The 12,828-nt window shown below is 43.0% G+C and overlaps 1 protein-coding gene across 1 annotated transcript; it reads left to right on the top strand.

The window, feature by feature from the left end:
• Window positions 1-5,504: 5,504 nt before the first annotated feature.
• cdca7a (cell division cycle associated 7a) lies at window positions 5,505-10,640 on the top strand. Its single transcript, XM_048979726.1, has 10 exons — window positions 5,505-5,658; window positions 6,522-6,671; window positions 6,834-6,944; window positions 7,500-7,715; window positions 7,802-7,879; window positions 7,979-8,167; window positions 8,459-8,593; window positions 8,706-8,855; window positions 8,978-9,114; window positions 9,727-10,640. Exons 1-10 carry the CDS (start codon window positions 5,638-5,640, stop codon window positions 9,758-9,760), a joined length of 1,221 nt encoding a protein of 406 aa, XP_048835683.1. The 5' UTR covers window positions 5,505-5,637; the 3' UTR covers window positions 9,761-10,640.
• The last annotated feature ends 2,188 nt before the right edge of the window (window positions 10,641-12,828 follow it).

Genomic DNA, 12,828 nt, shown 5'->3' with positions numbered 1-12,828 from the left:
CCAGGGAGCCAAACGCGCTTATGTGCTTTGAATGGAATCTCAATTAGTGCACGATTTATGCTGACTTGCCTTTCCTCCTTTAGTACCGATTTGATTCCCTTTGTCAACAGCATGCGTCGGAATTTAATAAACGATGCAAGCAATTTGCGAAATATAATACGGCTCCACGAAGCGCAATGTTTTGTCACTTTAATTAAATGATGTACGTAATAGGATCTTGGCAGCTAGGAGGGGATTTTGATGTTGTTTACTTCCGACCCTCTAAGTGGGACGAGCAGCTGGGCCGAAGAGGGATAAGGCTGGCAAAAAGACGCTTTCAGTGCGCTGAAAGCTTTTAATAGAAATTATTCTGAAGCAGAGCTGGATGCTGGATTAACAGATATTACCAGCTGCAAAATGAAAACGGATAATTTAAGGCTTTGTCTCTTAAAGGCGTCATTGAATCTATCTAGTTACTATGCGTTTCATCACAATGGTGAAATCATTATTTTTGTCTGGGGAGTTTCTGCATGATTACATTAATAGCCGACAAACAGACATGACTGAAACGAGTTTAAATTCATGCTCGCCGTTTTCAAAAGCTAGGTGTTTGAAATACAAAAATGCAATATCTCATAAATCATTACTGTAAAAGAAAATGATTTCCATTTTCCAAGAGATGTCCTAATTAGTATTTATATTTTAAGTGTTTATGTATTTGTCACTTTGCCTTATAATGCAAAACAACATAAGCAAAGAGATTCTCGAGTATTCGCCGTTGACCCTTAACTCTATAAACACGAATGTAGAAATGCACACATCTTTTTGGAAAAGGGGAAATAAATTAGGCGCTATTTTGATCCATAAGCACTTTAAATAAATATATATATATGCATTTTATCATGTATAAATGTGTCCTTATACCGCTGGTTGTAATCGCAGTAATTAAACATGCTTTCTGTTAATTTTCCAGTGTTGCCTATTGCTAATGTAACAGCAATGGATGAAATATCGTTCAGAAGGTCCTGCAGTAATTCTTTTCCTTAGTCTTTTTTTTTTTGGGGGGGGGGGTCTTGCATTTTGTTTCTTTACACTCATGTTGTTAGCATATATTTAAAACCAAGAGCCGAACTCTTAACAGTCCTAAACCTTGCCAGTAACTCACATCCCACTTGCATGGAACACCCACATATGAAAGACAGTCAATTCAAACGTGTCTCTTGCCGTTTGCATGCACGTGTGTCTCCCGTGATTTAAGCCCAGAAAGTGCACGTGACATGAAGCTGTCTGTGACTCTCCTGGTGACAGCAAAATCTGACTCTAACAAAAAGAACAGGACAACAGTAAGGTTGAAAGTCAGACTGACCCAATAACATTAAAACAACAGCATCATTACTTAGCATGCAGATCTATTAACTACTGGTCCGTTCACCTGAAGTAAGAGAAGAAATTATTTTTTAAAAAACATTGTAACTTTTTTCCTATTTAAAATAGAATTACAAGGTAAGATCAGACTGCAAATATGGCCCATTCTTCAGAAAAAAATATTTTTAATAGTAGATGCATCAAGAAAGAATTTATTATAACCATTATTTTCGCAGAAGTGATTTGAATTTTGATATGAATGGTTATATTATTATGAACGCTTTTTTCTTGAATGCCTGTTTTCGAAACGAGATTTATATACTGCTGCTTTTCACTCATTCCCTGGGAAATCAAGGTCTCCCTCCTGCAGGCTGAGCAGGGAGATACGTGGGAGAAGGTAAGGGTCAGATCTGCAGCCGCTGCCGTGACACCCCTGGACGGCCAAGTCAGGTCGTCCTCCTGTAGTGCGGCGTGATTCAAAGCCTTTATGAGGACAGCTGTAAGAATTATGGTTAAATCAGCTGAAGGAATTGCTGTCATATATCAAATACAGCAAAAATAATGCCCCGTGTTAATGCCATGCAATCTATTTCTTCTTTTAAGTGAGATTTATCCATCCACCCAGGTCGGAGTGATTTATCTCCTCTTGGTTAATTATTTTGAACACATCTAGGTTGATATCCTCATTCTAAAATATACTATTGTCACTGCTAATTAAAATCTTGGCGTTTTAACAATGTCTAGGTCGGCGGCGCGTTTTATCTAGGAAATATCCAATTTCCATATTCATTTCACTGTGTAAAAGTACTCATCATTATCCCGTATCAGCCACTTTCTCACATATTGACCACTATCATGCTAAGTGTGTTTCTTTCATAACAAGGCATGTATTGCTCTTAAAAAAAAGAGAGAGAGAGAGAGAGAGAGAGATGGGGGGAAAAAAGGGCCTTTCATCTAAAGCAACGCTTTAAATTCATTCCCACTTGCTCCGGGTCTTTTGTTAGGGTCTTAAAGGGTGGCAAACGACTGCTCCTCCACTTGCAGTTTGAATATAATCAAAAATGGCCCATTTAGGCAGAAGTCATTTTCTTTTTAAAAGGCAAATGTTATTTAATCTTTCAGCTGTTCATTGTCCCATCATAAATAGTCTCTTTTCAGTACGTTCGGCGGGGCTGAAATGAGCCTGCTAATTGCCTCCCATTTCCACTGACATGTGGTGGTTTTAGTGGGTAGAAACACAGCGGGAAGAAGGAAACAAGGCCCTGAGAAAATGAGAGCTAATTATTTTCCCCTGCCTGGTGTCAGGTTCCGTGTCAGCCTTGTTTTTACAAACTGTAAGGTTTTTTTTTTTTTTTTGCACTAAATAAAACAAACTGACGTGCTGTTTTTTTTTGTGTTTTTTTGCACCCCCTTTTGCTGGCCGTGTCATGGAAGCAGCTGCACTCCTCAAAGACGAAATGAAGGCTTGCGATTGTGTGGCCACCATCTGACACAGCACCGAGGGCCCCCGCTAATGAGGGTATCGCCACACTGCCAAGCGAAAGGTGCTGAATTATGTATGAATTGTCATTAAAAGTGCTCCGGTCCTGTGCATCATTACCAGACATTGTTTCTGCCAGAGTGATTAGACTGGTGTGGACCACGGTCCCCGGTGCCGCTCGTCGGGGGCCAAAGCGGAGTCGTTAGCGTACACCCCGAGCCCGAGGCTCACCGATGTTTCCCTTTGTGAGCCCCACGGGACCGTGGAGCCGGTCTTCAATCCTCACAGGAAATGTATTTAGTGCCACTCCTGTGATCTCGTTTACTGTGATCCACACACAATAGACTCACCCGGACCGTGAACCAAGTGTGGTTAGGTGGTGACCTTTGGATTTATAGCTGGGAAAAAGATATATAAAAAGGCCTTTGTTAGTAGACAAGATGTGGGATGGAGAGGTTTCTTATTAAGTTCATGAATCTGGAGTTATTCTGAAGTTTGTTCTCTGCAAAGCAACTGCTGTCGTTATTTTTATCGGAGGCTGGAATTTATGCTCAGTAAATATCATTAAACACTTTAAACATTTTGTGTGTTATGATTGTAAAACTCACTGTAAGACATGGAAAATATTAGGATTATGATTCAAAATTGTACTTTTATTTTATAGTTATGAATTACAACTGAGATGGCTATTTTTTTTTTTTTTACAAAAAAAAACACAGTATTGTAAGATATTGAGGATTTCTGTGGCATTTCCTTGAGGCTATTGGATTTCTCTCTATTCAAAACTGAATTAATTAGTTTTTGGCAGATGGAAATTGATGGCTGACACGTCAGATAATTGTAACCCTCCACCCCCTTAGCTATTTCTAATTTTAAAGATCTTGTTGCCACTTCCACTTTGACTTCTTGTACCTTTCGAAGTAATGAACCTGTCTCTGTGAACTCTGTGATGTATGCGTAATGTCAAAGAGGACAGTCACTCTTGAGCAATTATTTAGCTGAGTGTTTTACTGAGGATTTTCAGCAGTCAAGCTAAGAGTATGTTGATTATTCCTGGACCACTGCAGAAACCTTAGTATTCTGGAGGGTTAAGGATCTTAAATTGCGACCCAAGTGTTTTAGTAAATCTCCCAAAATAAGTGTTGTGCTGCATTTTACTATATTGCAATAGTAAATGTCCAGTTGCACGATTGGATGTTGGATGAACAGCTTACAATCTTGAGTTTCAAAGTCACATAAGGTGTTTTTATCTATTCAGCAGCTTAAATCACAATGGACTGTCTTCCATCCCTAGCAGTGCTGTAAACAAGCATTCTTCTGCCAAAGGTGGATGTAATTGGCTGGGATCATTCCTTAGTGGCTGCTCCATCAAGTGCATCACACACAAGGACCTCTGTTGGTGAAAGACTCACCACCTCGACACTCAGCCCTCCTACCGACGTCAAAAATTGGAGAAGAGTATGGAGCAGGAAGGGCCGTGAATAAAACGCGACGAATCAGCCCTCCCACGCCTTGGGTCTGATAAGAGATTGTTCCGTACAGCTGATAACACGCTGATTCTGAGGCTGTGAAAAAAACGGGAAATCAACGACGAACCGGTAACAAATAAGAGAAAAACGATTTGCATTCAGGGCCGGTCAATCCTATAGGCGACACGGGCGGCCGCCTTGGGCGCCGAATTGCCAGCTAATTTCACTTTGCCTTGGACGTGGGGCGCCGGTGCTGGTGCTTGCCTAGGGCGCCACATCGGCTTGAGCTGGTACTGCCTATATTAATAACTTTGTGAAGCATCATGTTGCAAGAATCGCATAAAGGTCTTTTTTTACGATATGACGTTTGTAACACCCCGCTGACGCCTCTTAACGCACGCAGGATATGAAATCATGGAAAATTACCTCTAGGGGTACTTTGGAGATATGTAACTGTGTAACGCCATCGTTTTTTCGCTCTTTGATTAAGGACTCTGGAATTGTGTTCTTAAAAAGGCAGCAAGAGCACGACTTCAATACTGTATTTGTGCAGTATTTATAAAAGATTTATTAAGGATTGAAACCGAATTCCTCTTACCGCTCTATGTACTCATTGTCATTCCACGTTTAACATGTTGAAAAGGTCCAATTCTATCAGTTGAAACGCATTTAGCTTGCATGCAGTGACTGTCCTTGTTTACACTTGTTCAGCCTACGAGCTAATTATAGCTCAGAAAGCTTAATGTGTTCTTGACTAACAGCGTGTTAGTCTAGGGCTTTCAACAAAAAAGGCGGATGCATTCGTAAGGTTCACTGTGTTGTAAAGTCTATATTGTATTTAGAAAAACAACACCATGGCATGTGTGTAATATATTGTGGAAATAACTAATAATTTGCTGTTACAGCTCAAGCAGTCATTATTAATACATAGAATTCCGCCCTAATACCTTTAAATCCAAACTCTATTGAAGCAATTTCTCCACGCCCCAAAAAAGTAGAATTTGGCGCCACGATAGAGTGCCTATAAAATGAAAGTATGTAATACGAGAACGATGTTTAAAAATAAAAAACAGCAAAACGGGTTTAAAGGCATACATATATAACTTAATATTCTTCTTTGTGAGTATAATGTACGGAAAGTTTTTTTATTTGACAAGGTTTGTATAAAAAAAATTGTGTGTATGTATATGTATCTGTAAGGACTGTCGGCGCGGGAAATCTGTGCACGCGATTTACTGCTGCTAGTGGCGCGGAGTTACTTTGTGCAAAGCTATACTACCAGCAGCTCGCCCCTCCGAGAAAGAGAAGCAATAAAGAAATACTGAACTACAAACATAAAAAAACATGCGTCCATCTCGCACGAAGGTAATGTAAATATACTCGTGTGTATATTTTTGTGATTGCTCACTAATGGTACTTTATCCTCGAGTTGCAAACAACTTATATTTGCAAGTAGCTGTCAGAAATGATTACGGTATTCGCACTTGCGAACAATGAGGTCAAAGTAATCTAATTTCTATTATAAATTTGCACGAACTATTTTAAGTAACCCAGTATTGCATGCTTTGTGAAGTATTTAAAATAATTCGATTCTGTTCTTAAATGTGTATTTCAGACACTTGTAACTTGTAAATTATAAAACTTTAATATATTTGGCAAAGCGAAGTATAATACTTTCGGAATGCCCCACGAAGTCTGTGACCACGAGCAGCAGTACCCTTAACTGAATTTGGTATAGTCCACAATGCGGCTTTATTTGATAAAGTACGGGTAATTAAGGTGCTAAGTTGTAAAATTCCCTACCCATTTCGACGAAATGTTCAGCTTTTTTCCTGCATTTTTCTACGTGCATAGTGATCGCGTTCCGCCGTCCATTTAAACGTGCATGTGTAACATGATTTGCCCTAATTGTATAGGGAGACTCACGCTACCACGATGGTCAAACGTTTCTGCCCTAATAATCACCATTAATCCGATCGCTCACACCGCCCCAGTTTTCTGCATGCGCGCTCAAAAACAGCTGACACCTGAAGGAACTTAAAGTAGATTAAATTCAGGAGCATGAGGTGTGGCTGATATTCAGACAGGATGTTTGGTTTCCAGTCTGCAAGATCTGCCATCAGGCTGCCGCATTGTGAATCTTGCTGCCTGACAACCCTAATGCATGTTGAGTTACACTCTGTCTGCAGTTCATGTCGATGTTTAACTGTCCCTTTGCTTTGGTTCAGCGTGGTCTGACCCCCCAGTCACCATATACCAGGATGAGTCTGCGCAGCTATCGTAATGTCGCCCTGGTGCCGATGGAGTCGTCTTCCTCCTCCTCCTCCTCTTCTGATGACAGTTGTGACAGTTTTGGTTCGGATGGCTTTGCCAACACCGTAAGTAGTCAGCAGTTGGCTGCCCGATCTCATCTATGACAGGTTCTAGGTAATGGTCTCATAGCCTGCCTTAAAGGATTACTTTACCGCAAAGTCTTAATTGGGTAGGCTTTTGTTGATGGGAGGGGCAAGTAGAGATGCAGAGTTTTTAACTCTTTGCAGAAGAAATCCTTAAAGCAGCCCAAGGTGACACAGGTGGTCAGGGGCCCCGCGGAGGACAAGGCACAGAGTGCGTCTGAGGAGGGGGAGTTCAACAACGCCATGGAGGCTATGGTGGGTGCTCCCGGCAGAACAAAGGCTCATTCAGGTGTTTAAATGACCCACACATTACTTTAATATCCTTTGCGTCCTAAACTATAGCAGAGGAATTTCATTTTCCTTTGTGTATTTTAGTCTGAAATGTCAGTGTATCTCTTTTGCAATTAAGATGTAAATTCCCAGTCATTAAACGAAATATGTTAGGGTCGCAGGCAGAGGAGGGCGAAAGATTAAATGCAACAAGAAAGATCCTCGGTGCTGAATAACACTTCAAGTAATTTTAAAAATGATTATTGTAAATGGCAACTTGAGGTAATAGCATGCCATTACTGAAAGGTCAGCTAAAACTGCTGTCTTGATTAATACGAGACCTTGCCTGCAAATGCACCGGAGACATTTTGCAGATGCACTTTGTCTGTTAATAACGGTGACTTTTCAGTTTGATGGGTCCCTGAAATTTCTTTTTTTTTTTTTTTTCCTTGCATCTTCGCTCCTGCAAGTCACAATGAGATGGCATCCCCTGCGTCTCCCAGGGCGAATTTAATACCTGTTTCTGCATGCTCCTTTTAGAAAGTGGACTCCGATTCTGAGGCTTCCGGGCCTCCGCGCAGGAGCAGGCGCTCGCACACCCTGAAGGTGGCGCTGAAGTTCCCCGTCAGGAAGGCGAGCGAGCCGAAGCCCACGGCAAAGCCCCCACCGCAGCACGGGGGGCCCGAGTCCGACTCGGACGAGGGGGAGAACTTCATGGATAAGCGAGCACTTAACATAAAAGAGAACAAGGCAATGGTGAGTGTGCAGCAGCAGGCAGGAGAACAGGCTTTAGGGAGGATGGGTGCTGGGTGTTCACTCTCGTGCTGGTTCTGTCTCCTCAGCTGGCGAAGCTCATGGCGGAGCTGAATAAAGTGCCCGGGCTCTTTCCCCCGAGGCCTTCCTCACAGTCAGTGGACTCGGTGAGTGGCCGGTGTCTTGGGAGTCTGTGCGTTAAAGGGTGGAATACTTAGAGTAGGAACCTGTGGTTACTTGGTGTGTGGCACTTGGTCATCCCGCAGCCTCGCCGCATGCCACGCCGATCTCTGGAGGGTGCCGGGCCCTGCCGGAGGAACCCGGAGCGTGTCTCCCGACCGCACACGCGCTCTCGCTCTGCTGTGGATGGACCACCTAGCCCAGCTTCTGAGGACCCAGAGGACCGGTTCAGTCTGGTGCGCAGGAGTCGTTTCTATGAGGGGGATGATGAACCGGTGAGCAGGGGAGAGGTTACTCCTCGCCTTATACCATATGCTTATTTGTTCTTTCTTTCGGGGGGAGGGGGCGCCGTCGGGCTGGGATTTGTCACGCCACACGGCATCAAAAGTCTGCCCCCTACTGACAACTGTCAGCTGTCGAGAGTGCTCATAAAAAGATCAGCTGGTTGATCCGCCGCGAGTATTTTATGAAAGGTGGGTCGCATCACCTGAGCAGGCTGAGTTCCTTCACCTGGAACGGAGGGCTCATGTCACCCATGCATCAGCTGACCGCGCTCTGTGTTTCAGAGGGAGCCCCGAAGGCGCAGCTACCAAGGGGCGCTGACCATTCCCCACGTGGTGCGGCCAGTGAGCGAGGTCACCCAGGAGGAGCTGGACAACATCTGCTTCGTCGTCAGGGACAAAGTGTACAACAGCTTCACCGTGAGTGTGGCCGCAGCTCCACCCCGCCACCGGGATCTCTGTCCAATGGCTGGCTGCCCCTTCGGCCCCGGTCTCCTGTTGCCCATTTACTAACTGGCCCTGCGCTTTCCAGGGCTCCACGTGCCATCAGTGCCGCCAAAAGACCACAGACACAAAGACCAACTGCCGCAACCCCGAGTGCTTCGGGGTCCGAGGTCAATTCTGCGGGCCGTGCCTACGCAACCGCTATGGGGAGGAGGTGCGCGACGCCCTGCTGGACCCGGTGAGTCCTGCAACTTCACTCGGCTCCGGTTTAGTCTGTGAAAAGGCCCGTCTCTCTGATGTCTTGACACAACGTGGTGTCATTGAGAGGGAAAAGCTAATTGAAACTGGGCTGTGTTCCAGGACTGGCAGTGCCCCCCCTGCAGGGGTATATGCAACTGCAGCTTCTGTCGGGCCCGCGAGGGTCGCTGTGCTACGGGCGTCCTGGTCTACCTGGCGAAGTACCACGGGTATGACAACGTGCACGCCTACCTGAAAAGGTTAGCCTCTCTCTCTCTCTCTCTCTCTTTTTTTTTTTTTTTTTTTTTCTTTCCATTTTTCTTTCAAAGAATCATTGTCATTTTGTATCGAGTTATGAAATGTCATTTAGTAACACGCCAGTCAGCAATGTAGCATGCACAAGGGCTACTCGATTGCCAATTAAATCTAGAATGCATGATTTATTCTTCCCTAAAAAATATTTATCTGAGGGGAAGTAGACCTTTGGCTTCGTGTCCCTGATGGAATCTGGACTTGGGGAGAAAAGAATACTTGTGGTATACACCATAAAGGAGGGGAGAGTCTTAAAGCACTTATGTAAGTCGCTCTGGCTAAGGGCATCTGCCAAATGCTGTAAATGTAGCAAAACACAGCAGCAGATAAGGCACTACACTATATGTGCAGTATTTGTGTAGCGGTGCAGAACGGTGGAAGGAAATATGACAGGAAACGGTTTGGTACCAGAGCGACGGGCTGGTGTTTGTGTGCCACCATCTTGCTGATAACTTCAAGCTATAATTCGCAGCGGGTGGATGGTATGGGCAGTATTGTTACTGTGAGGGGTAATAATGTTTCAACATCTAAATTTAATGGCTGTTCTTGTTTGTTTGCAGCCTGAAAAGGGAGTTGGAGGAGGAGAACAAGTAAACACCTGGAGTCCTACCGTGTCCTTTCTGCATCAGGTGTTTTCCTGAGCTGATGCTTTGGGTTTCGATTTGGCTTTCATATAAAAACGCACATGGTCTGGCATCCTGTTGATATGCAAGTCCTAGTTTTCAATAGGCCATTAAATGACCTACAGAAATTGCTTCCCTTAATTACATTGTTTTAAATGTATAAAATAAGCAGTTGATTTCTTCAAGTGGTATATGATCTCCTTGTTCCAAAAAAAAAAAACTGTTGTGAAAAGGGCTGAAATAGTTGTGCCATTTCTTATATTTGAAAGTTGTGTAGTTTTCGCGTCGTCACACATGTGCTCTGACTTCTGCGGTGGCATTTTGTAATCAGGGGGAAATGTTTGGGATACTTGCGCAGAAAACTTAATTTTTTTTCTACTTGATTATAGGTCACAAGTCCTTTGTTTGTCAGCGGTTTAGCTAGTGTGCTTAAGTTGTAAATTTTGATGCTGAAATCTCTCTCGCCTAGGTCTTGCGCCTAACATTTTAAGTGTTCCACTCATGAATCAGTCTTTTAACCACTTAAGGTTGTTATAACTTCCATTGTGAGATTGCACTCTTAGCTTGGCATTCAGTCTTAAGATATGAAATAATGATTTGATGAATTACTACTGCTTCCATACACAGAGGCACTGTGGTAGAGGGGCAGTGTGTTTTGCTTGGCAAGGTATGAACTTTCCTGTGAGATGTGCCTTAACTGATTGTCTGCAGATGCGTTGTTCAGGAAATCTATTAAAATAGATGATAGTTTGAGTTTAGATGTTAAGGCTTCTCTGAAATTGTTTTTTGAGGGATTTGTGTGTATGTACTGCACACTTAAGTGAACAAATAAACATTTACAGTAAACTTTGGCCCCATTGTTATAACTGTACTCCTTGGTTGCCCACATCTGTGCTTTTAGGCTTGATTGGACTGTTCTATATAATGCTGTATTTTCATTGTTGCAAAATGAGTGACACATTTCAGAACATTAGAAATTCTCAAATTTTGATTTCTGGGATTCTAGGAATTCCAGTATTTTGAACAGTTGCAACGTTCATGTGCAACTTTTTAGTGATGGTTTTAACACTTAAAATGCATGCAAGTAGCCTATAAGTATTGCATTTTAAAATATTGACCATTAATATCCATCCATTTTCTAAACTACTTATCCTACTGGGATGACCATCCAAACTCCACACACATGTGACCCAGGCAGAGACTCGAACCCGGGTCCCAGAGGTGTGAGGCAACAGTGCTAACCACTGCACCACCATGCCGCCCCAACAATAGTAACATATTTCAGTAAATCTGAAAGAGCTGACAATGCAAAAATTTAACTGAAATGGTTTTTACCTTTATGGAAGGTTGTCAAGATATGGACGGTGAGGTATTATTGACTGCACCTGTGTAGTGAGTGCGATAATTGTGTCTGTGATATGCTCCCTCTGCTACCTGGAGTAGAGGGTATACCACAGATCAAAACTGTTCCATGACATCGGAGCTGAGTGCCCTACAACGGTGTCTGTTAGGATACTTCATTGGATAACCGTCACTAATGGTGTGGAAACAATTAGCAACCTCTAATGGGGGCCTCATACCTGTAAATCATGTTCTCGTTTTTTAAACGATGTCTTTGCCCCTTTCCTCTTCTTTCCTGTGGAAATGGTCTAAGTTTGGACGTTCAGTGGTGTTCGTTCACGTGCTCGTCAGAGGACAAGTGGGCAGGCTCCAGTGCCAGTTTTACCAGTGCCATTGGCCTGCATGTGTCCATGGGTGAGCTAAGCCAATGAGTGTGTAGAATTGATTGTCCTGGGTTATCCAATATTTTTCCTTCAGTCCAGCAAAAAAGCCAATGAATTTGAAAGGTGAGAATGTAAAAAAAGAAAAGAGCCTGTATTCCAGTAAAATGTTAAATTGTAACCTTTTAATGTCATTTTCAACATGTTACCTCAAAAGGTAAAATCTTATTTATTTGTGTGGATACATTTGCCCCAGTTCTCCTTCAAAAACAAATGCTTGAAAAACTATTAGCATAATAGAGATGCACTTGAAAATACCAGCATTAAATACCAATGATCATCCACTTTTGGATGATGAATATTTAGGGAAATAATTGTTTACGACGCTCAAGCATTGAGCTGATCTGGTAATCAAGCTATGAAATACAATATTTATTCATTAGAGCGGATTTAATGAGGCCTCGCAGCGCTAATTATGAAAACTACTGTAGCAGTAAATTAGTAGCAAGCTGCGGGTGGGTACCTGTGAGGCTGGGCCCGGGGCAGAGCGCAGAGATTTGCCGTGTGGGGACTTGGCTCCAGATGTGAGGGCCGAGGCTGTGGCGCACCGGAGTACCTGTGGATGAGGTGGGACAGCTGGGCCCGGCTCCTCCGTCCATGCTCCCGAGCGTCCGTCTGGGGCTGCTCCGTAAGCACATGACTGCGCTCCTTGGCAACACTGCCTGCTATGCGTCTGTGGCTACATCCTACTCACGGATGATGGTGAAGTTACCATCAACCTTACTGTCCAGCCGCTCATCCGTCACCCACAGCCAGTCCCAGGAAGCCGACGGTCAAAGCAGGTATATCGGCCCGTTGCTGTGTTTCCACGAATATCACTGTAATTACGATTCGGCATTAGCTTTAGTTTACAGTGGCATTTTGGAAATGATTACGCATTATTTACTTCTATCTATCCACTACCAATATAAATTCTGATGCTCTAGGTTTGTTTTCCTGATAGTTCTCGTAATCCAAGAAAAAGCAGAATGAATAACAGTCACAGTGGGTATTAAATTGAAATAATTTAAATCCTGACACAATGTTTTCATTAAAAAATGTGGTATTTTCTCTAAAGATTCGATACAGAATGTGTTAATATACTTAATGATGCCCTTGAGAAGACACTCATGCTTTAACTGCTGTATTGAGTAATATTAATGTATGCATTCATTAATATTTGGATATCGTTGGATATGTGTTTTTAAAGCATATGTCATGAATGCATACAATGAAACTAGTGCAGTTTGGTTTATGGATAATGGCTTTAACAATAGGT

Source organism: Brienomyrus brachyistius, chromosome 16 (assembly GCF_023856365.1).
Source record: "Brienomyrus brachyistius isolate T26 chromosome 16, BBRACH_0.4, whole genome shotgun sequence".
NCBI lineage: Eukaryota > Metazoa > Chordata > Actinopteri > Osteoglossiformes > Mormyridae > Brienomyrus > Brienomyrus brachyistius.
Note: the sequence above shows the minus strand (reverse complement) of the source record. Positions and strands in the feature narration are given on the sequence as shown.